Genomic DNA, 25,304 nt, shown 5'->3' with positions numbered 1-25,304 from the left:
AAAAAGAGAAGTCGACAGAAAGAGAGAAGAAGAGGAGGGAGATAGAGAGAGAAACAGTAAAAAGAGAAAAAGAGAGGGAGGGAGAGAGGGAGGGAGGGAGAGAGGGAGGGAGGAGGAGGGGGGTACGGGCGAGGAAACCATGAGGGGAAGAGTGAGAGAAGTGAGACGGATGGGGGAGTGCAGAGGGGTTGGATGGATGGAGGGATAGAGACAGGGTGGAGGAAGAGGTTAAGAGGGATAGAGGGAATAAAGAGAATGAGAAAGACAGAGAGAGAGAAGGGGAAGGTGAGGAAGACATGCACAGAGGAGTGATGGGGAGAGGTAACGACAGCAGGTAGGTAGGTTTGATAGGAAGAGAAGAGAGAGAGAGAGAGAGAGAGAGAGAGAGAGAGAGAGAGAGAGAGAGAGAGAGAGAGAGAGAGAGCGAGAGAGAGAGAGAGAGCGAGAGAGAGAGAGAGAGAGAGAGAGAGAGAGAGAGAGAGAGGAGCAGGGGGAGGCACGAGTTGTATTATTAATTAGAGTAGCAGAGTATTCCAGGGCAGGTGCCTCACCAAGGGATATGAGAGAGAGGAAAAATGGAAAGATGATGTTGTTTATCTGCAAAAGGCAAGGCACCAGAATATAATGAATCCATTTCTCTTTTGCACTGTGTACACTTTGATGACACAAGATCTTCACAAATACACTGTACTAAACCACGCGCCCACTAATTTAACAAAAATTACTCAAAAACCAATGCCATGCTTTCCCCCCTCTCCACTAAAACGGTTTAAAGAGCCTCATTTAAATGAGGTACTTAACATCCTTGCGTATATACCTTAGACGCACTCCAAAGGTCCAGCCCACTGAATAATTCATTTGTGATGAAGAATAGAACATGAACACGTCAACCTCTCCACCAACCAACAGATCTATAAAAAGCCTATTGGTTTGCTCTCAGCATCATAAAGTATTCCAGCCCTGGCTGGACTGGCCACTAGAGGGACTGACTAATCAGCTCCTGCTGAAAGGCTGCAGGCATAAAACACTGGCCGCGTCCCAGCGGAGTGTGTGCGTGTGTGAGAGTGTGAATGTGAGAGAGACAGAGAGAGAGAGAGAGAGCAAAAGAGTGTGAAAGAGAGCGCGAGGGAGAGAGAGAGTGTGTGTGTGTGTTTGTGTGAGAGAGAGAGAGAGAGAGAGAAAGACAGAAAGAGAGATTGAGTTTGTGTGTGAGAGAGAGAGAGTGTGTGGATGTGGTGGAAGGGTACCTTGCAGCCTCTGTTGCATACAAAATCGTTCAAGATAATCATTATGGTAGGGGTTGGAGTGTGTGTGTGTGTGTGTGTGTGTGTGTGTGTGTGTGTGTGTGTAGCCATAAGTAGCGGGGTGGACCCACCTGCAGCCGTGTAATGTACACCGGCTTGTTCATGATTATCCAGGAGGCGGTCTCAAGGCACGGGGGGATGGTTAGGGAGCCCTCGTACGTGATGAAGCGCGACGTCTCGGGGTAGAGCTCCTTCAGGTTGAGGCCCATGAGCAAGAACGCGTCGTCTGGGGGGGGGGGGGGGGGGGGGGCAGTGCAGCGGGGCAGCAGGGGCAGCGGGGGCAGCGGGCAAACAGCACCACCAAAGCACAGAGCAAAGAGAATACAAAAAGAGGTTGGTTGCTTATGGGCAGAAGAATGGAAAAATGGAGAAATATTGTTGTGTGAGATTTATGTGGTTTGGGGTGATTGCAAAGTATCAAATATCACATTGACTGAGTAGTTCAGTGTCATAGGAGCAGGGGAAAGGAGAAAATAATTTAATGTCTGAAGGAAGAAAAGGCATAAGCCTTGAAATATCACCAAGCCCAAGGACACTTACGCTTATAGGTTATTCGTGTAATGGTCTCTCTGACAAGCATGCGATTTAGGAATGAATTTGAAGCCTCGGCTATCTGTAAAACAGACGGATTAAAATTAAAATAAAGCCATAAAAAGCTGCAAATAATAGTAAAATATTAGTACAATATTTTATCACCAGCATAAAAAAAACATCAATGTTTCTCTGAATCTGGTCTTACTCCAAAGAGATCAAAACATCTTTACAGCTGTGTGTGAGTGTGTGTGTGTGTACATACGTGCTGTTTTAGAGTGTACGTGAGAATATTTTTCAATGTGTTTTTCGTGCGTCTGCTTGTGTGTGTGTGTGTGTGTGTGTGTGTACTTCTGTTTTTCCATCACAGCACCACCTGGATGGTTGACTAACCTTCAGGAACATGGACACAACTGCTATTCCATTTGGACTCTTGGCAGCCTCGCTGTAGTTTAAATACAAATCATGGTTGTAATGAATGAGCTGCACCTACATATGAGAGAGTGCCGAGAGAGAGAGAAAGAGAGAGAGCACAAGAGGGGGAGAGAGAGAGAGATAGCACGAGAGGAAGAGGAGAGAGAGAAAGAGAGAGAGAGAGAGAGAAAGGCGAAAGCGAGAGGGAGAAAGCATAATCATGAGTCACACTTTTTTGTGTAGAAAACCCATTAGTCCACTTGAGTTATTCCAGGGCTTGTTTACAGGCAAAGGCTTGTTTACTGCACAGGATATGAAACAGAGTTTTCTCGTTATTAGTAGAGTGTCGCAGGGAAAAAAAAATGTAAGGCTTGCAAGACTGGTGCATTAGTGGCTCTCCAGCCGAAATCAATTTGATGCGGCTAAATGTGGTGCCACAAGGGTTAAGGCTCTGCTGACTCTGCTGCTTACACCACCCCCCCAACCTGGTGGAGCTCAGATCTCTATCCAGCCTGGTACGGACGGCCGAAAAAACACAACTACAGTCATTAATTACAATGAACGTGCCTGTCTCCACTATAATGAAGCAGTTAGGATGCAAATTGCTGGTGCTCCCCAGCAACCCCTGTTTTGACAGAAACCAAGACTGTGGATTATCGGGATGAATGATGGTGTCGGCCCGGGGAGGGCTGGGCTGGGCAGACGTACACCCAGCGACGGGGAGGATCACCGGGGATATCATTCTCATCTCTCATCTCCTTCAGAGCCCCGTTTACGCGCGTGAACTGCGGGAGACGAAGTGGTGGCGGTGATGGAAGTGCTTGTTCATTGCTTAAAAATGAACTGTGTTTGTTTGATGCTTCCGGGATTCATTCATCAACATACAAACACTAGTTCTCATATCTGCAATGGTTATGTGTTCTGTCTTAAACACAGCAGGGTGGTTGCCATGGAAAGAACAACAAATCATTAGAATTCTCTCTCTCTTTTTTTTGATCAAACTTTAACAATGAAACTATCGGAGTTCTTTTTTTTTCTCCTGCGTTTCCTCTGGGCTTACTGCCCACAAGAAAGCACATCCACATCATAGCATCGCATCTACGACGTCAGCCGGAGAATGAGCCAGCCAGCAGATTTCTTCTCTAATATCTTTTAAAGTTACCCCCAGCCTCATCTATCCCCCCTCCCTGAGTACAAATCCAATCCAATCGCCGTTTTAAAAGCTGGGCCACAGATGCCTAAGACATGCACAAGCCCCTGTTAAATTTTTAATAGGACTGTTCTGTGTAATTAATAGGCACATACTTTAGCCCCTGAATTAAACCTTGATTTCTCTCATTGAAAATCATCAAATAGGCCTTGGCCCGATGCATATCTCGATAGCACAAGACTGGAGATCAACAGTGCTCAGATTTCGTGCTGTGATCTACTTTGACAATGTGACAGCTCAAGGGTGACATATTGGTGGTGAATGATGGGTTGGAGTGAATAGAAATATGAATGCCAGTGATCTGTATTCTCAGCACATACACATTTGTCCAAAGCAGAGCAATATCGAATTTCACCCAGGACACTAGAACAAGAAGGCAAATTAAAGTGAGAGAGCAGTGTATGATGCATGCATACATTGACACGTCGGCCCACTGAGCAACAAAAAACATCCAGCTAATCCCCGTGATCCTACGAGGCATTTAGAAAACAGATTAAGCAAATGACTACAGCTGAAGAGTGATGCTACTACACACTTGCATCTCTTTAGCACAGAACATTTTCTCTGATCCACAGCCCCATACCCACAAATTATTACAATTACACGGGTGATTAACTCTAATTTGGGATCACACACATATGCATTTTACATTTATACCTGGTCAGTGGACATTTTAAAAGGATGGCTCATACAATAATGACATTATGTGTGATAACCTACTCATTAGAGATGCGTTAGAGATGCTGTTTTTTCTAAAGTCTTGTAGTAAATAGTGACTGTTTCTGCTTTAGTCAAGGGCGTTCTGCTGAACAGATCATTTTGTACACAGCTGACAACCAAGCCTCATATGGCAGACTACTTACATAGTCCTTTCCTTTTGGGTCGATAAGGACATTTTTTTTCTTCATTTTTGTGAGAGTTATCTGTCTAATTCCAAAATGACAGACAACGAGGGCAAGCATCTTTGCAGTACGATCCACACGGCAAAGAAAGCCCATTGCTTTGGCCGCACCGCCGCAGATAAAGCTGTCACTTCCTCTGAGAACTGCATCTCCCAGTCAATCCTGGGGTGCGTTCAAATCATAATGCTGATTCTCCACAGAGTTTTCCAAAACGATGACCTCAGCACTTCTGCAGTGTTTAGCGCAAAGCGTGGCCAAATGAATGGGGAAAAAAAATAAATCCTTGATTTCTACCTCTATGGAACTCTCTGATAAGGGCTCCCTGGCCTATCAGCTGTAAGTAACCTGTCACAGGCCAGAAAAAGGTACAGCTGTTAGCTGTTTATAATCGGCTCCCTACACGGCTTTTCTTTTAAGAGGGCATGTCACGCAGCACTGGCTCGGCCACATAATGGCACCGCCAGGTCCAGGTATTGCACCTGCCTTCAGAGAGAGTCTGGGCCATGTTGGCGCCAGACCTGATCCTGAGTCAGCTGCTAAGTGGGCCATGCACCCCCCCCCCCAGCCCCCGCGTCCGCCTCACCTCTCCAGGGAATGCCTGGCCGTTGAGCAGGTGCTCAGAGCCCTGGTTGTCCTCGCTGCCGAAGTGCAGGCGCATCTCCTCCAGTCGGTAACTGTAGCTCAGCGGCCCACCAGAGATGTTCACCAGGTGGGACTTATCGGGCCGAAAGGACACGTGTCGCCCAGTGTTGTACATGGTTCCGCTGATCTGCAAAGGAAACCAGGTGGAACTGTGAGGGAGGAGGCTGGAGGGAAGTGGAGGTGTGTGTGTGTGTGTGTGTGTGTGTGTATGTGTGTGTGTGTGTGTGTGTGTGTGTGTCTGTGTGCATGTATGTGTGTGTATGGGGAGCTGGAAAAGCAAGAATGTTGTGATCAGTTGGCGTGAGCCTTAACCATCCCCAAGAGATCCTTAAGTAGCTTACATTATGCTTTCAGTGTAACATGTCCAAGTAGGCTAGATGTGTGTCTTTCTACAGCAGAACATCACATATGCAGTCAAATGTGATTACGCCAGCATCCACTCGCCCCTGAAAGCTTCGGTGTGCACTATCTATCAGGACCCCAGCTGTAACTCACTTAGACACACCAGCACATACGCTATGTGTTTTTGCACATAAATGAGACATACCTGGGGCTAGAGGGAGAAAATAACATGCCAGATTTCTTAAATAGATGTGGCGGGATTAAAGTCAAAACTAAGGAATGCTGTTTCAAGCTGCGGTGCAGTGAATTCCTGCGTGATGAGGCCGCGGTGTTAAGTGCAAGGGAAGCTAACAGAAGAAGGAGAGGAGGGAAGAGAAGAGGATAGAGAGCGAGAGATATGGCTCAGATGATGAAAGATGGCACTTTGAAGGTGAAGGAGAGTTGTGTTCGCAGCTGTCGGCACACTTGCGCATGAATCTTAATAGAGTCGTTTATAACGAGGTAATCTGGTTTGGGTTAGGGTTAGCAGGAGAAATATCGTAGAGGTTCCCGGCAAGGGTGGGGGTGTAATCAATTTTATTTGACACATTGTTTTAATAGGCTTCCAGCGAGAGGCCGTAATTTCCATCATGGCGCATAATGTAGGGGGAATCAAATGAGAGCGAGATAGGCGTCCGGAGCGGCACGGAAAGGCAACGCTACGTTAACGCTACGTCAACGCTACGGCGGTCTGTTGACAGCATTATGAATTGTGCTCAGCATCCCTGTGACAACACCCCTAATTACCAACCAGCGCAGTCACTCAGCTCACTCACGTTCTTGCACCCTGACCTGGGGGCAGGTGGATCACTGCACAACACGCCTGATAAGCTTAATAACTCACGATCACACTCTCTCACTCACTCACTCGCTCGGTCACTCACACATGCAGTCACGTTCATATAACTCTGTGATGCATTTTTCATTTGGCTGCAAAAGTGCAGTATGTTTATTATTACTGTCACTGTGGCTCCAATAAGTTTATTAATATCATGCAATTATAATATATTTTGAGCAGCAGACCCAGTACACCCTCCACCATACACACAAACACTCTCACTCTATTTTCTCCCTGGAGAGGCTCTGCGCCATCTTCAGGAACTAGGCTCACGGAATCCACGAGCGCCTCTTAAAGCAACACCAAAGAGTTTTTTATACCTTAAAATAATGTTTCCAAAATCGTTTCAGTGGTTCATCAACTCGTAACAGGGTGAACGGCAATTCTGCATTCGCTTCGCGGCCCTCTATCGGCTATAACCACACTATGTAAGTTTGCCAGATCGGGTAGCAGATCTGTAGTTCGATGGAACGAGACATAAGAAACTACAAATTTGACTTGCATCTGATGTCGCAATACATCGTGCTTTTATAAGTCATGCAAAATATTCTACCTTGTCTGTGGACATTGTTATCTGCAAAGCCGGTGCTGGATAAACAAATAGCGTGCGTGCGACAGAGGAAAAGTTCTTTAGTGTTGCTTTAAGTCTCTGAATACTGGCCCGCCTCTTGGACAGCCGACAACACAGACAGGCCATTTGTAGCACCAACAGGAGCATATTCACATGCACCTTCACATACATACACCACTCCATTTAGGTCATCGCCAAGCCAGCACACGTGCACACTCACACACACTCTCTCACACACACATTCAAACACTCACACTCACACACACACACATACACACACACACTGAAACACTCACACACACACACACACACACACACACACACACACACACACACACACACACTAAAACACTCACACACACACACACACTAAAACACTCACACAGACACACACACACACACACACAGTCTGTCGGTCTCGAAGGACCCTCGGTGTTGGAGCACACATGGGCACCTCTTTCGCGGAGCGTGTTCCCACTCGGGCTGCGAGTCAACGCTGACGACGGGGCCTGATGCATTATTAAACACTGGGGAGACACACTGCTGCACCAACAGCCTCCATCTTACCGATGCACGCATGCAGGCAGGCTGGCAGGCACGCACGCACGCACGCACACCACACACACACACAGCCGCAAAAACACATACGTGCAGGCGGGCAGGCCACGGCACGCAAACACAGATCCGCAAACACAGACGGGCATGCCACGCACGCCTTGCACACACACATCCGCAAACACAAACACATACGCATGCGGGCTGCCCGCCCCAACTCTGGCAACTTTGTCGGAGAAAATTTCTCCTCTGACGGGCCAGGGTGGGCACAGATGGTAGAACTGCCTAATCTCTTCCAACAGATGCACAGCTACATTAATCATAGGGCAGGGCTTTAAATGAGGAATTAACTCTTTGCTTTCTACCCTGGCTGCCTCTGTCATGTGAGTCAAGCTAATCCTCCTGCCAAGCACTGGCTAGCATTGGCTGCCAAGCCAAGCATTCTCTGCAGGAATGAATGCATCAAAACAAATAAAATATAGGAATAATAATAGAAGAATAATAATAATAAAAAAGGAAATATATATATATATATATATATGTGTGTGTGTGTGTGTATACACACATGTGTGTGTATATATATGTATAAAACCTATGTATGTGTGTGTGTGTGTATACACACATGTGTGTGTATATATATGTATAAAACCTATGTATGTGTGTGTGTGTAGATGTGCTTATCTTGCTTTATCTTTCTTGAGCCTGTCTCCATGGTTTCCGCAGGTTGAGTAGGTGTTGAAGGACACCAGAGAGGCCAGGGGAGCTGGTGAATGAGGTTTGGATGGCCGTGCAGCCAGCACAGAGAGACAGTGAGAGAGTGCGTGTATGTAGAAATGATGCTTGGCAACAGCCAAGCCATGTCTGCCTCTGCATGTGCAAATCAGGAAATATGATAAATATGATAAAAATATTTATCATATTTCCTGATTTGCACATTTCATACATTTCATATAGTACCATTATATATTCACACACACACACACACACTCAGACAAACACACACACACACACACACATACACACACACACTGCACACACAAAGAATGGCAGGCCATCCATGCCACACATCACAGCTGACTCAAGAGTCTGGTGGGGAGAGCTCATGGCCTTGAACTGTGGATGACATTCCTGCTGTGCTGCTGGAGCTGTTCTGGCATCTGAACCCATTTGGCAGGAAACGCCGAACGAATGAACGCCGAGATTACGATCGGCACGGGTGCACCAGCTCCCCCGATCCCTGTGGTCAGTCACGGGCAGGCAGCCAGACTGTCTGACACCGCACCAGGGAAGCTACTAATGATCGCCATGTCAAGAGAGGAGCATGTTGTTTGCGCAAGAGGCAATGAATAACGTAAATACCATGTCGACCTTAGGGGGAGGGGAAGTGAATTGGGCACATTTCTGGCACACTGGCATATCATTTGACACTGAGAGTAATGCACATCAGAAGAGCTTTTATTCTTGGAGTGGTAATATATTACATGTACAATATGGGGAAAATATTAATGAGTTAGGAAGATAACAACAAGGGAGCGGCAAACAATCTTTTCAAGGCTTTAGAGATGTCTCCAATCTTTGAAGTAATGCTTTAAATTAATGCTTCAAGATTTTTCTCTATTATTTTACACCTTTGTAAAGCAAGTGCGATAGAGGAGATATTGAAGAGTCATGATCATACCAAATCAGGCCTAATTATAATTTAGTGAAATGGTGGGGTCCCTGGTGGTTCCCACCTTTTACTGGTGCCCAGGGGTGGAATTTGTAGACACAGAGAGTGGAATGGAGGTGCTCCGCAGTATTTTGTGTCAAGCATATGGATTTGCTAATTAGTTTTACTACAGGGCAGTCTTTAACCACAGGCAGATCTAATTAGTGGACTCATCTGGCCCACTTCAAGGGTGGAAAAAGAAACATGGTAGGTAGTACTTTTTTTCCAAAGCTCTGACTGCCGCTACTACAGTGCCTTACCTAAATAATGTGACTTTATCAGAGCCTTCAATGCTAGTCTATCTATCTATCTATCTATCTATCTATCTATCTATCTATCTATCCATTCATGCATCTGTTTTTATCCATCCATCTCTCGACCCTCCCACCCACCATTCCCCAACAATGTGTGTGTGCACTTCATAATCTCTTACTTTCCGCCCGCCTGCGTTAAGGCGTAGAGGTGTCAGAAAGGGATCGAACATCATGTGGCTGGTCTCGATGTTCACCGGAGACTGTCTCTTCCCAATGGCACACAGGTTCCAGGCCGAGTTGACCAGGCCCCAGAAGGATGGCACTACAACACAACGAGAGAAAGAAAGACAATAAACACAAAACAGAAAAGGTAGAAAGCTTTCACATTCAGTGGCCTAAGGCAAGGCTTGGCACAGGTTACCCCAGAGATTTATCATTCAGAGGCAGAAATCCCAAGGTCATGCTCATTCATTTTTTACAGCGGGTACCACCAAAAAGCCCAACAACAAGTTTGGCCTGCAAGAGTTACACCGAGTGTCAGTCGTGAGCACATAAGATGCATTACAAACCCCAGTGCAGCACAGGGTCTGAAATTCATCACTTGGACAGTATCTGATAGCATGGATTAGATACAGTCCAGACACATTTGGGTTAGCTTGTTCTGCGGCAAGATGGCATTCAGCACTTGAATGCCTCATGAACGTGTAAAGCAATCTGTCACCAGCCGGCAGCCACTACCATGCCCTCCTCTAGGCAGTTTCTGATTTATGCAGGCTCATCTCGCAGCCAAGAAGATCAGGGAAGAGATCAGTTGTTATCATCACTGATGTACCGGAGCAGCCCAACAGATGAGCCTTGGGCAGCGTATGGTGATAGGAGTAGGATGAGGCTGGGAAAAACTAACTAACATGTTTGTTGTGACAGGGTCTGAAATTCCGATATTCTCCGCAAATGAAGATGAATGATTGCCATTTGGCAAACACAGGATGCTGATAATGATGTGAGCTCGGTCTCATTAGCACACCTCAAGCCAATCGCGGCCCACAGGTGCAGTGCAGGGAAGGCAGGGCCTTGGAGGAGGGAGATAAGTGCTTGCAGGCCTTGGGAGATATTCCGGCCACTTCATCAATGACATCATTAACCTGCGGTGCTATAATTAAACTCAGGTTGCCCCTGCTAGCATGGGTGTTGTCTGCTTTCTCAGCCAAAGCAAACTTCACAGCAGCGGCCTGTTTACACAGACACACAGACCTGTGGAGTAGGCATTTACCACACTTAGAGAAATAATCCACTCCCAGAAATTATCTCCATAATATAGATGTAGCGATTGACTCCATATATTGCAGAATCAAATATATACCTTGGAATTATAATGTATCTGCATGCTGAGTAGTTCTGAGATACTGTATTGAGCTTCAAAGTTATAGAATTCCATAGAGTTTTATTGATACTGAAGTGGAACAAAGCTATTTAGATATAATGTCCAAAAATGCATGCAACTTCAAGAAACACCTCACCTCATCTTACAACGTTGAATTTGTCAATGATTCAATTTTGACACAAATGTCAAATATTACATATAAAATATTACAACATAACAACAAAAATATTACAAATATTACAACATAACAACAAAAAGATGTTGCTCACGTGCAAAAAAAACATGGCAGACATTCGTTTTTTCCTCAGCAGAAAGTGAAGAATTAGGGTATGGGTAGGATTAGGGTTAGGGTTCATGTGTCATAACAGTGTCATGTGTTTATGACAGTGTCATGTCTCTCTTATGTCGATACAGAAGTGTTACCATATGAACGTATACTATGTGTAGAGAGCAATCCCTCACCATCGTAATCTCATTTTTTATGGAGGTGACGTTTAGAGGGTTTTGGATCTGAACTCTTCATATGTATTATGTGCTACCATATAAGGCAGTATCAGAATGTATTTTTCAGCCTTTGACTTCAGAATATTGGCATTAATAACATACACCGATATAAGAACTTTCTTATGTGGTTGCACTTAAATTTAACTTGAACTTAAATTTAAAAAAAAAGTTCATGAAATGACAAAAGTTTTTAAAGCTTTGTAGTGAAATTACTATATATGGAAGACCCCCACACACACACACACACGCCATGGCACAGGCTGTCAACTCCATAACTGAAATGCCACAGTTATTACTTTGCTGTTATTACTTTACTGCACCAGTATTTGAAGAATGTACCAGTTGGTCAAATATGGCCTTTGCCTTGACATTCTTTGCTTATGACATTGATATACAGCGGCCCGAGTGCCAGTATCTGCACTGGTGCAGTATGCTGTATGGTTTCATGCTCCCCGGAGCACAACACCAGATAAAATGAATGACTCGACTAAATTGCTTTAAAGTTGCTTTAGACATAATCATCTGCTAAATGTCAGTCTGCAGGGTGGTTTCATTATACCACCACCTAACTGAGTTATTAGAGGAACGGATTAGTCCGACTCGACGGGGCTGTTTCCTGGACTTTGCCGGTTAATGGGGAGAGCATGGGCAATCTTAATGAAATTCTCAATAGAGAAAAAAAAGAAAAGGGAAGGAGACATAAAACTGCTCTGTAGGAGCGAGTACACGCCTGCTGATCCGTGAGTTCCATGTGTTTTATGTAGGATTTACTCTCTCCTACGTCTGCGGGCCAACGCGCACTGTTCGTTTGTTATCACAGAGCCTGCCAAGATACGGCGGGCACATCTTCATACTCGCAGACAGAGTCAGCAGGTAAGCAAAAAAGAAAAACAAATGGCCGCATTTTAATAGACATGATGCATGGTGTGCGAGGATGGGGTGAAAAAAACACAGAGATTCCCCGCACAGAGTGATGGAGCCAGAAACACGGAGAGAGGGAGGGAGGGAGGGATACGGAGGGAGGGACAGAGAGCGATAGAGAGAGAGGGTGAAAGGGAGAGAGGGATATAGAGAAAGAGGGAGGGAGGTTGAGATAGAGAAATGTATGTGAGGGAGGGAGGCAGGGAGGGATGGAGAGAGAGTGAGAGTGAGACAGACTGAGAGAGTGATAGAGAGAGACAGAGAGAGAGAGGGAGAGAGAGTTAGCTTGGCATGCTGTGAGTGTGGGGAGGGGCAACAGATGTGTCTGGCTGACCTCACCGTGAAATCCTGACCTGTCAGGCCCCTCACCAGAGACATCCGCCATGGCGCAGCACCCACTGCGGGCGCGTGGAAGCTTGAAGGGTTCACTGACAGGGTGACGCGCCTCCTCTCCCCTCCCTAAGTGGAGAGATTAAGAGCTGATACACTCCACGCCCCCCCACACACACACACACACACACAGGCCGCCCTTCCGAGTAACGGCTGTCCCACAACTCAAGCGGATTGGCCCTTGATCGCTGATCTGTAAATGCACCGCAGGCTTTCAAAGATCTACGGACGTAAACATAGGTGGAGCCTGTGAATGGGCATACATGCTGTTAGTAGATTGACTGCTAAATATGGAGCTTTAAAAGCATGTGTGTGATACATATAGGCCTACTCGGTATTCGCAGAAAGATCACAGCCCTGTTTTCTCCTACCTGCACAAGGGTGGATTTTTAATTAATTGACAATGCTCAGTCAATTAATTAAAAATCCTGATCCATCTTTCTCAGTGATTTGAAAATTCTGCTGATGGATTTTAATGCATTTCAGTCATTAATTTCCAGAGCCATCTCAGCCTCATGCCGACTCAATACAGCATTTGTCACTGATTGACGTTTAACTAGCGACCAAATTAACAAATAAGGGAAACTTGTGAAATCCGTTACAAGCTTGTCAGCACATTAAAGATTTGTGGGGCTATTTCATGTTTTTCTTATCTCCCCAGAGGTAACGGTAATGAGCCTAGACCTCAATGTGGACCATTTTGACTTTTTCTGGTAATCAATTATATCGCTCCTCTGGCTGCACTTTGGGGCGCTTTATGTGTTAGGTGACCTAAATAAATGTCTGTTTCCAAAAATAATGATGTAACCGTGTGGTAATCCCCTTTGCTGAGCTGCACACTGACATTTGGTTGGTTGGTTTGCAGCAAATTCTCCTTCCAAAGGAGACACAAACCCAAATTTTGTCAAAATTGCACACACCCTCTACTCTGTAACGTGTAGGGCCACACCGACGTGGGGTCAATATTGTGTGCTACAGAGGGCGAGGCAGATGCCTTTTGTATCAACACAGGAAGCACATTCAAAAGGTTGAATAAGCCCTTTGCATGAACATTGCAATTCTGCACCACAAATGTAAAACCTGCCAAGGTGAAATCGGCTGCAAGCGCTGCGAGCAGTCTTTGTTGCTGTATGTTCCCTTTGAAATTCTTAAAAACAGTGTCTGGGGTTTCTTGCTACCAGCGATGAAATTCTCCGTAATATATTCTGGGGGAACTTTCATAGCTGCCCTTAAATGAATAATGTTCAAGTGTGCCCTTTCAAGTGGGATTCCACAACAAAAGAGATAATGTTAATCTGATGCTTTGCCTAAAGTCTATCTTTTTTCCACTCCTCTGTGCCTGATGTACAATAGCTTAGCCTGCGTGCTGCCTAGCAGCCGCTTATCTGCCAAAACTGTTATCAGCCCATCTTCTATTGACCTTAGCATGAAATGCCCTCTGAATGGATTAAAAGGCAATTTGATTATCAGCGTTTTTAGTGTTCTATTCTTTTGTTCAACAATTTGCGATGTACAGTTAGGTTAAACACATCACAAGTGTGTATAGAATGCAAATACAGAAGTATAAATTGTTCCACAAAAGTCACATTGTGGAAGTTCAGACCAGGGAACAAAGATGAATTATGCTTTTGAAATGATCAAGTACGGATGAAGAAGACTTTTCTATTCAGTTAAAAGACAACTGATTCTTCACGCCGGCGAGAGCCGTCTCGGAAAACAAATTAATGAGATATATTCATACACTCTGAAAATCCGAAGCAGAGACAGCCATGACACTTTCTCAGTGTTATAATAGCTCAGCAAAACCCATATAATTTATTCCTTTGCTGTTCAACAGGAGCTTTGGGCTGAGGATTTGACGTCAAACTGAAAGATTTTTATTGAATTTTTTTGCTTCAGCTACATCTTCTGGGAACATTGTACCAGTGAAAACCATCCACTGCAAATACATGTAAATTCTGATCAACAATTAATTATGAAATTATTATAGAGCAAATTGTTAAATTATTAGTGACCATCTATTCTAAACACATTCATAAAGGAATATATTAAGTAGTATTAATGCCTCAGATTGATAATGGCTCAGAAAGACTGAAGATATACAGTGCTGCTGCCCTTAGGGCTTGGAATATCTGAAGGCATACAAAAGCATGGGACAAGAGCCATTGTGAAACGGTAAAAGAAGCTGTTTATTCAGCAAATGCTCTTTATGGGGCTATATGAGACTCCATATAATCTTTCATAATAAGAGTTGTCTGGGCGTATGCTACATCATAATGCTTTATGAGCGTGGTCAATTATAAATAGTTATATACAGTAGACTAGTGTTGATTCTGTGATGCATTATTCTCATCCTGATGTGCCCATTCTCATCTATCTACACAGCAGGCCTCCAGCAGATTGCCCCACCCCCACCACAACCACTACCACCCCCCCACCCTCTCCTCTGGGTGTGCTAGAGGTTTCTTCCTACCAGGGAGATCTTCTCTAGTGGGGCTTTTAAGGATCAAGTTCAAACTGGGCGCAGTTAAGTGCTGTGTGACATAGTTTTATATGATGTTGTTATATACTCAAAAAATTAATTTAATTACAAGGCTTTTGTAAACATTTGTAACTGCTTTATGGATATGGAAATTAGATAAGTTATCAAAGCATTTAACATAAGGCAAAAATATGAGTGCCTTAAGGTGTAAAATTGTCTTTATTCTGAGGGCATTTACTATATGCAAATAATCATGATTTTTATCAATCATTATGAAGCATTATGAATGAACCATTTTTTAAAAACTTGTAGCAAAGGCAAAACATTTGTTAATTATGATTGAATAGGTGTTTGGGGGTGAGTCATTATTACCAATGGTTTAAGAAAAAGGCTGTTTTTGAAGTGTTAGGATCATGGACAGCAGTGCCGTGATCATAAAACCGGGCCCAGTGCCCGATTAGTACCACCTCATCTTGCATCAGTTTTAGGTGTCATCTAAGGTAGCCTACCCTCAAAGTCTCACTAACAAGACTTACATCACCAGAAACATTTTGCTGTCTAGGTAAGTCGAACGAAATCTGCCAACCGTGACGGATTGCACTGAAAGAAGAAGAAGAAGAGGAAGAGGAAGAGCAAAAACCCTCTCTGTAATAAAGGGTGATTTCACTCACGCCCTCGGGGGCCTGAAAGCTGCTATCTGAAAGCTGACGAGTCAGCCACTCCCCACTGCCAAGGCCTCCGTGCCGCAGCCCCTAACTTTGTTGACGTGGGTGATGTGGCGGGCGGGCTGGGAGGTCCTCTACTGTACTCTAGCCTACACTATTACATTTGCAGCGTCCCAAATTTCACTAGATTGCATTTTAGCATGGCGCGCGCGGAGAGGTGTGCCTTCTCGTAGCTCATTTGGTTTGAGAGTCCGCCAGGGAGGGGGGGGGCTCAGACTTGATTGCATATGCCCAGACATCACACCGCTGAGGGGAGGAGGAGACGGAGCATGGAAATGAAAGACATGCAAAAGAGGGTGGGGAAGGTTACAGATGATGGGAGCTGACACACAGGAGCTGAAGTGAGCAAGGGAACAGGAGGAGAATCTCTCTCTCTCTCTCTTTCACTCTCTCTTTCACTCACTCCCCCCTCTCTCCCTCTATTTCACCCTCTCTCCGTCTATCTATTTCTCTCTCTCTCCCTCCCTCCCCCTCTCTCTCTTTTTTCTCAGTATTCACTGTGGATCATTTGTGAAAGCCCCCAACCTTCATTTTAAACACCATTTTAAATTCAGTAACATTTGAAAAGATCAGTTGTACAAGATATCTCCTCATCAACGTATGGGCAGACTTTGCTTGCAATTCCAAGAGACTTATTTCCATTCTAAGATTCTAAGATTTATTACCTTTATTCATAATCTGCTCAAAGTGAATGACATATTTATCAAAAAGGAGAGGCTAACTGAATTCAAACTCTGGTACGCTTGAAACAAGTCTGATGCAATTTACAGCAAATTTTTGCCAGTGTACCCTTGAATGTTTTGAACCACATCCCTCTGTTGTCATAAACAACGATTATATAATCGTTTTGAAATAGACCTATTTCCTTCCAATTTCCACTCTTTAATATGTAAGAGAGACTGCACTGTTTACAAGATATTCACTTTATTACTTAGAAGAAAAAATACAAGGCATTGTAAACTGAGAATACACGGCCCCCATACTGGTAGAATTTACTTCTTTTTGTTCCTCATTGAATCGAATAGAATAGATAAGCAGTCCTGCCCTAAGTTTTGCATATACATATGAGCTCATAAATATTTACAAACATGAAATTCAGACAAAGTATATACACAGGATTGTAGAATTACATCTGATATAAACCTGCACACATTACACTCACAGATCCACCATTCAATCTCATCTCTATTCCACTCAGGCAGAGTGAGGCGTAAGTACATGGTTGGTTATTGTGTATGTTTAACCAGGGATCCTGCAGGATTAAAAACCCATTTGGCCCACTGTGGTAGTGGGGAACAGTGGCCAGAACTCCAAACAGTCGGATGTACCCTCAAAAGCCCAACAGTGATCAGACTTGCAATTATGCACAGCAATGTTCGAGCTTCGAGAGCAGAAGTGTGTGTACCGAGTGTCACAGTGCCAGCTGCAATAAATCTGTCAAGTCTGCTGCTACTGTACTTGGCCTCCTGAACATGCTGATTTCAGCTTTACACAGTGTTCTACACACAGACCTGTCTGTCTGTGTTTGTGTATGTGTGTTTCTCTCTCTCACTCTGTGTGTGTGTGTGTGTGTGTGTGTGTGGGTGTATGGGTGTATGTGTGTGTGTGTGTGTGTATGTGTATGTGTATGTGTGTGTGTGTGTGTGTGTGTGTGTGTATGGGTGTATGTGTGTGTGTGTGGGTGTATGTGTATGTGTGTGTGTATGTGTGTGTGTGTGTGTGTGTGTGTGTGTGTGTGTGTGTGTGTGTGTGTGTGTGTGTGTGTGTATATGTGTGTGGGTGTGTGTTTGCTTGCACATTTTGAACCTATTCTTTATAAATTGGCTTTGTCTGCACTTAGACTTTCCTGCCTTGCTTTCACTTACTTCCATTTGTCAAACACACATCTCTAGTTGTCCACCAGGAACTTGTGGGCTGACCCCACAGACCAATAACTGGTGCTTTTAAACAGCAACAATTGCTTCATATTTTTTATTTTGTTTGCTAAATGAACACTGTCCAGCAAAGTGCATTCGGGCACCGCATGCCATGTTCCTCATTACACAACATCAATAAACAGCTTTCCAGTTTAACACACGCCAGATAGAATGGGATCAGCGCATAAGTTGGAGGGTGGCACAAGACAATTTGATGGCTTCCAATCAGTGTGTCAGGGACAGATGGCAAGTTCATCCAAAGGGGGGAACTGAGGACAGATTGGACTTAACACTGGATTGGACAGATGAATGAAAACTCAACGGTGCTTTTACACTGACACTGGCAAATAAAGTGTGAAGTGCTCACTGACAATCGTCATTTGGTATCAGTCATATTCTGTTCATAAGCCAACAAAGTCTGTCTGTGTGTGCAAGGCCATAGACTAGAGAGGCACTTTTATGGCCTTGGCAGTGGTTAGCTATGTTATTTCAGAGGGCACGGAGAGGGGCAGTAAAACGCCGACAGATTGGAAAGATGAACAGACGGCTGTCACCGAAGCACATGTTCTGTGTAGACACGCGTGGCAGGCGAGGAGAAAAAAATGGAACCTACCACGGAAGAGCGGCCGCCATATTGCTCTTAAAGAAATTCCACCGAACCAAGTGAAATATGAATAATATGAATTAATTACTGTGCCATTCAAATCAAATCAAATGGCCGCAACCATACACAAAGCGCGGCGGTGTAATTAAGATTCAACACATTCATTATAATTTGCCTCTTTACTTCACAACAACCAATTACAGATACCGCGTTACCTCATTTGCAGGCCGTTTTCTCCTGAAGCAAAACATACCAATCCTGGCTTATATTAAGTCAAGCAACTGCTTGTTTTCTTCACTGACCTATTTGTACTAATGGGAGCCTGCTCACTGAAAGCACCCATCTTGTTTTTCTCTCTGATGCCTACCCTACCCTCCATGAGCTCAACAACACAATGAATGTCCATAAAAAGCCTCCCGTCTATTTCCACATTAGTGTGAGCTCTTATGTGAGTGAGCGTGTCTGTAGATGCGGAGAGTCTGGCGAGCCGGTGCTGGCCAGGAACTGTGTGGACGGTGAGTGGCCATGCAGAGACTAGGGCAGCACTGTGGCACGGCCTGGTCAGAGGTGGACTTAGAGCCTCGGAGGCCGAGTTGTGTCGATCCCCCAGTAATCGGGGACATGGAGCATCCCGACAAGCGAGATCCCTTACGGTCTATCCCTCTTGTATTACACCCGCATCACACCACCAAAAAGGGCTCCCACGCACAGGAAGGAATTAAGCTATTTTGGGGCTTTTGAAACAGAAAACAGAAGAGGTGGGTTCAGAGCCAAAGTGCCAAGGGAGGTGAATTTGCGCAGGTTTTTGTACCCTGCCAGATGCATGTGGAATTCAAAGAATTTACTCACAGATTAATTATTTCCAGCACCAGGCATTCTTAGAGAAAAAAATAGCTGTTCCACTTTACTTTCAGTAACCTTAGGATCTATGTTACTAAAGTTTAATTAATTAGTACAGATTTATAATACAAGCGCACATTGCCACAGACCCACTAAGAGGTACTTAGTGTTTGGGTAAGAATGGAAGAGTAGAGTCATGTGTACTGAAAAGTAATGTTAGACTAACTTAATGACATTGTACCTAAGGCTATATTTAAATAGAGTGGGACAACCTATTCAAATAGGCTCACATAAAAAATACAATTTCCCTTTACACACAGTTGCCAGTACCTTAAAAAATGTTAAACATGTACAGATCAAATACTAGAATGAGTGAGGCTTCGATATTCATAATACGTTTAATATTACGAGTGAGTTCAATCTGTGTTTGACACCGAAAACCACATCATATTTCCATTTCAGCTGAGCACAGTTCCAGCCATTTAAACCTGCTCCTCAGCACGTACTGCGTAGGAGTGATATTTTCCCACTCCCATCTATCTAACTATCTTCCCTCACCATCACCATCACTTCACTCGCTTTCTCTCTCTCTCTCTCCTTCCCTCCCACCCTATTCAACTCCCCCTGTCGCTTCCTCCTCCTCCTCAGTGAGAGTTTCAAGGGCGTATGTGCAGGAGCTGGCTATGATCATAGAGGATTTGGTGACCTACTTTCTAAGACTGTATAGCGACCACAATAATGCTCAATGGACTGACAGATCAAAATATACTGTATAAATGTATTAACTGGTTCTTATCCTTTTCATTACTTTTGCCTGGAGTGAGTGACGCACATGTACGTCATGAAATCCCAGATAAAAAACTTGCTAGTGACAGTGCTCGGTCAGAGCTTCACCACTTAAGCTCCTTAATTGGCTTATGGGATATTAGTATGGAAAATTGTTGTCTCAGAAAGAACAGATGCTTTGCTTTCCCCTCAATTTTAACCCCCAAATAGCACCCCCCCACACACACACCCCCAGCAAACACGCCCCCCCCTCTTTACTAAACATCACACCCATGTGCTCCAACACGTTCAAACGCACCCATGCACATGCACTTGCATAGAAAGCAGAACCAACCCGACGCAGCGTTTACTCACTCAGAACACATTGTGGCAAACAACACCCTGAGTCATATTTGAGCAGTCCTAAAGGCTGCTGTTCACGGGCTGTTCCGGAAAGACGAGGCTTGGCTTGTGGTGTGCAGCTATAACAATACTGTTGCCATTTACAGTCCACAAACTGTCCAGCTGAGCAAGTCATTAAAAAGCACTGTCTGGACCTGTGTCCACATACTTCTTCACCAACGTGCTTTATCCACTTACCACCAACCATTCTGTTCACTAACAGCTGAATGAGTCGCCACAATGCGGCCACTGGTGAAGTTGATGCTCCACATGTGAGGTGAAATCACATGTGAATTGTGGTCGACAAGAAACCATACACAAGAATCTTCTGGGGGAAGTAACAGAATTCAACATCATAACCACCGGGACTGCATTCACTGCACCTGGTTGGTGTGCGGCATGTTGGGATTCAAAGACCAATCTGTTGTTATTATGGGTGAGATAGATCCCAAAGGAACACTTTACCTGGAACAAAGCTCCCTTGAACAGCGTCTTTATATGCCCACCAACCATCATGAAGCTTTGATGTTGCGGGCTGAGCTGCAGAAAAAAAACAAAGGACAGCACAGATCACACTTTATTCCAAAAAGCTTTCACACAGAGAGCCACATGTCATGTTGTCATTTATTAAACACAATCAATCATTGAACGGCAGACATATGATGATGAAACATTCATTATCTCCATCTGACGTGGGACCAAGATTTGAAAACTTTTGGGGTTTTTTTTCCCTTGACATCTGCATGTGTGCTGACCACGTTCAAAAACGGGCGCCCAGCATTCATTTTAAAACACATAGACCGGGGGAAGTATTCCCACACGTGCTTAGTTGTGCACTTTGATGCGGGAACATGCATCAGGATGGCGGGGAAATTCCTTGTGCATCATGTATGCTCCGAACCGGGTACACAGTGGAGGAAAAACTAGGTCAGGATGGAAGCCGACTACTGAGATGAACATTCAAACGCACTCCCTATCATTGCTATTCTCCTCATCTCTCTCTCGCCCTCTCTCCTGTTCACTCTGGCTCGCTCTCACTCGTGGCTGGCTGGCTACAGGTTGCTTTGTATCTGATCAAACCCCCCCCCTGGCTGGCTGGATGCATCGCACACGGCATCAACATTTCAATCATTTGATGGAGACGCTTTCCAGGGTGGGGGCCCAGCGCGCATAATTCATCAAGCTGCACTGATGCATTATGCAATGTTCCTTCCCATTCAGGGGCATTATGATGCATTGTTAATAGGTTTAAATTTAGTTTAAATAACTGTAATCTCTGATGCACACTATGACGTATAAATTATGTTTACATTCGAGGAGCTGGTTGAAGGGTGGGTCAAGAGGAGGTATTGAGGTGTGAGAGTCTGATGGCGTGGTAGGGGAGTCTGCACTTGGGGTGAGTGACAGGAACCTCAGCTACCCTCTGTTCAGAACAGGTCATGGCACCACAGAGAACCCCCAATCTGTGGTGTCATTGGCATAAACCGAGTTTAGGGTTAGGATATCCTGCCATAACATATTGTCATAAATATATATTTTGACAAGATTGCTGATGATAAATTATTTGATGCTCTGTTGTTGGTAAATAACACTCCAAAGGTTATGTGATAATAGCTAAACGACGCATGTTATGAAACTGTCATAGCATCATGTCATCATGACAATTAGTGATTATGGTGATAATGATAAAGTTACATCAATGGCCAGTGATTGATGTAATTATTTATGACACCATATGACATCTGCCATTAGAATATTACGACATGGTTATTTTAAACAGTTCAAGCCTTATATACAGGCCAGATACAACTTAATTAATGTAAGCAATGGTTTATGCTATTGTTCTTCAGTTCAGATTTGACCCTTTGTCTGTGAACAAAACACATGTGGTTTCCGTCTAAGAGATGAACGTTGGCATATTTAGTCAAGTTGCTAGCAGGGTTCATTCAGTTTTAATGAAATTGTGTGGAAACCACCAGCCTCGTCCCTTTGGCTTAAAGAAACAGTGTTTGACTTCCCTTTTTCATCTATTTGCAATGTACTGGGTACCCAGTTGGTGCTGAAGGAGGTATCCAATTTGTCAGCATGCAGCTGACAGAAAGGGTCATGCTATTAGTCGGAACAACAGAGCTATATAGTGCAATGCTAGATAGTCGTCGTCGCCCATCATTACTAGAGGAGCCACAGTCCTGCCTATTATAAGTCAATTATCAAAATGAGTTTGAAGCCATTATTTTAAGGTAAATTAACTATTGCTTTAAGGTATGGGGTGGCGTGGAACCACCAGGGATGGGATGGGAGTACAGGCTGAAGATGGAGAACACAAAATGAGAACCCTGGTCAAACTAAGCCCGATAGTGCTTTTACAGCATGTCAATCTTACTATTTGGTGACTCTACTACCTATTTTGTAGCCTGGAAAATCCAGACCCTGCAATCTAGAAAGATTAAGGGTCTGGCCACGAACAATGTAATGGCCCAACTCAAGGGGCGGCAACAAGCTTGCATTTAAAAATCTCACTGCACGCAATTGGATAACACTAGACCATGTTTACTCTGAATGATTTCGGATTTTGACGCAATTGGATAACACTACGACCAATGTGTACTGTCCTCCAACGTTGCAGCGCTGTCTTCATCAGTTTAGCTGGTTCCCCGGAATGCAAGGGGAAAAGTAACGTGCATCATTGCTCATTGCCAGAGTGTCTCGCAGAGACAATTCCATTGTGCTCTCGCGAGAACTCTGGATTTCCAGGGTACCTATTTTGTGCATAATACAGACCAATAGGCAGGGTCTAACGTTACCACCTATATGCCAGGTTTCAAGTGGTAGCCTAATTATCAACACAGCGGACTTGTACTTAGAATGAATCATTCATTAAAGGTTAGTGTAATCTTTAAAACCATATTTAATTTGGCCAAATTTGATGTATTTCACATCAAGCTCTGTTAAATTCAAGTTTAAGTGATTAATTAAACAGTATAAAAATGTTTAGCAGAAATGAAGACATCTCATGTTTTTTTTTTCTGAAATTAAAAACCACTAATTGAGTTGGCACCATGGTGTGTGTGGTATTCTCAGTGTCAAAGGGGGCCTTGCCATGAAGAGTTTGGGAGCCACTGTGTTATGGACTGTAATATAGTAGGTTTCTTCCTGCTGGTTTCTTCACTTCCAATGGCAGTTATGAAACAAATTCAGATGCTATTGAAATATCACTGTGAAAAAATGGTAATATGAGCAAACCTTTTAAGCCAGACTATTGAGCTGGCCGTTTTTAAGTGGCCACAGTGCTGTGTTACGGTGACGCAGACCCACCACTGCTTTCATGGTTCTGCTGGCAGACACCGACCATGGTGACTCCAAGGACATTTGGATTTGGAGGTTCATTTCAAGGGACCGTCTCTACTAAGGCCACTTTTTGCACTCATTTTACACCATTGACCAACACTAATGTTTCTCCATGCTGCCAATATCCAGCCTTTTTCATCCTATCTGCTTCAATATACCTTCCAGACACGTACTGTATAGATAGCTCTAGCACAAGCAAGGCTTCAGAGGGCAGAAGTGATCGGTGGGAGCTCCCTGGGGAGAGAACCTATGACTTGTGGTCTGTTTACTCGGCTCCCTTCCACTTAAGCTTCCAGTGCATTTCTCCTGAGCAGATGCACTTGATCATTACTAGCCGCCTGCCTTTACATGCACTTAATGTGTAATTGCCTGACACATTAGCATCTCTGGAGTTGGTTTAAAAGCAGATAAGGCCGGCTGGCACACAGCAGTGGCTCGGTTACGGGCTCGCTCACTGTTGTCTCCCAAGCCCCTGCGCTCTCTCACCCCACCTGCCCACAGAAAAGTCCTGCATTGATTTCCTGCTCACGTCTGACTCATGTGCTTTGAGTCATGCTGTCTCCAGCCTCTTCTGATTCTCACTCCACTCTCACTCAGCCCTCTCGTCCTCCTCGGCGCGGCGCGGCGCGGCTCGGTCGCACCTCTTCTGTGTGCTGCTGCATTTCCTGTCTCCCTCACCCTCCCATCACCCACGGACATGCCTATTACCCGGCCAGGGAGCCAGGCTCGTTGTCGTTGCCCCCCCCAAAAAAAAAAGCTAAAGAAAAGGGGGGGAAATTATATCGAAAAAATAAAAAAGAATTGTAAAACCTCGGGAGTCAAAAAAAAAAAATGCAAATCACAAGACTATGTGTGTACGCCAACCCTGAATCAAAGTCCCTGGAGGAATAAAAAAAAAAAATACTATGGTTCATCCATAAAGTGCATGCAGTGGACTAAAACTGCAGTGCATGACTGTGAAAAATAACAGTGGCTGTTATTATGCCAAGCATATGCCAAGATTATGCCAGGCGTATCAGCCAAAAGGCAACAACTTTTTCAGAGATCAAACCTTTGAAATGTATAAAGGCTACTAAAAAATTCTGTTTAATTATCATTACAGCTGGACTACAGGGATGTATGAGTGGCAAGCATGGGCTAAATGTATGCCATTGCTTGAGTGCCTGAGTGATCTACAAAGCAAAGCAGCACAGCTGGTGTTTCAAATGAAATGGTGTTTGAAAATCATGGCAAGTCCTCAAGACTGTCATTTCCCACCAGCCTCTAGTATCAGCAACTAGATCTGCTGGTGTGGATTCTCCCAGAACACGCTTAAGTGAGGCTAGAGAAAGGTTATCTAGACTTTAAAGGCTCCAAGGCCAGTATTATTAACACTAAGCTCCAAGATTAAAGCCTGTCCAGATGAAGATCCAGAGACAACTAAACGGCGTGTTAAAATGATAAGTCGTAGTAGGAACGGACATGCTTTGAAGAAGCATTATGTGTGTTTTCTGTTTGCCAGAAGAGCATTAATGTGGCTTATTGTGCAACTGATGTTTGATGTCAGGAATTCTGAATGCCTGCCAGGCATCCAAATGACGTGAACAGCTGGATGCATCCGAGAACGTCAGAGGTGTGGATGCGAGCCAGAAGTGGACGCGCAAGGGAACGCGGAGAAAACATCGCAACTCTGCCAAACACAATTTCAGTGCCTAAACATTTGCTTTCACAAGATAA

At 44.4% G+C, this 25,304-nt stretch overlaps 1 protein-coding gene across 1 annotated transcript in view; it reads right to left on the bottom strand.

Moving 5' to 3' along the window:
- LOC125295480 (carbonic anhydrase-related protein 10-like) overlaps positions 1-25,304 on the bottom strand; it is a 28,131-nt gene that overhangs the window by 1,824 nt on the left and 1,003 nt on the right. Inside the window, exons 2-7 of the mRNA XM_048244740.1 lie at positions 20,706-20,780; positions 9,490-9,632; positions 4,945-5,130; positions 2,229-2,324; positions 1,845-1,917; positions 1,376-1,530 (exon numbers count right to left, since the gene is read on the bottom strand). Coding sequence (XP_048100697.1) covers positions 1,376-1,530; positions 1,845-1,917; positions 2,229-2,324; positions 4,945-5,130; positions 9,490-9,632; positions 20,706-20,780 — 728 coding nt within the window. The remainder of the gene's footprint in view (positions 1-1,375; positions 1,531-1,844; positions 1,918-2,228; positions 2,325-4,944; positions 5,131-9,489; positions 9,633-20,705; positions 20,781-25,304) is intronic.

The sequence above is a fragment of the Alosa alosa genome, chromosome 6, assembly GCF_017589495.1.
Source record: "Alosa alosa isolate M-15738 ecotype Scorff River chromosome 6, AALO_Geno_1.1, whole genome shotgun sequence".
NCBI classification, from domain to species: Eukaryota; Metazoa; Chordata; class Actinopteri; order Clupeiformes; family Clupeidae; genus Alosa; species Alosa alosa.
The sequence above is the reverse complement of the archived record's forward strand: the minus strand, read 5'-3'. Positions and strand labels throughout refer to the sequence as shown.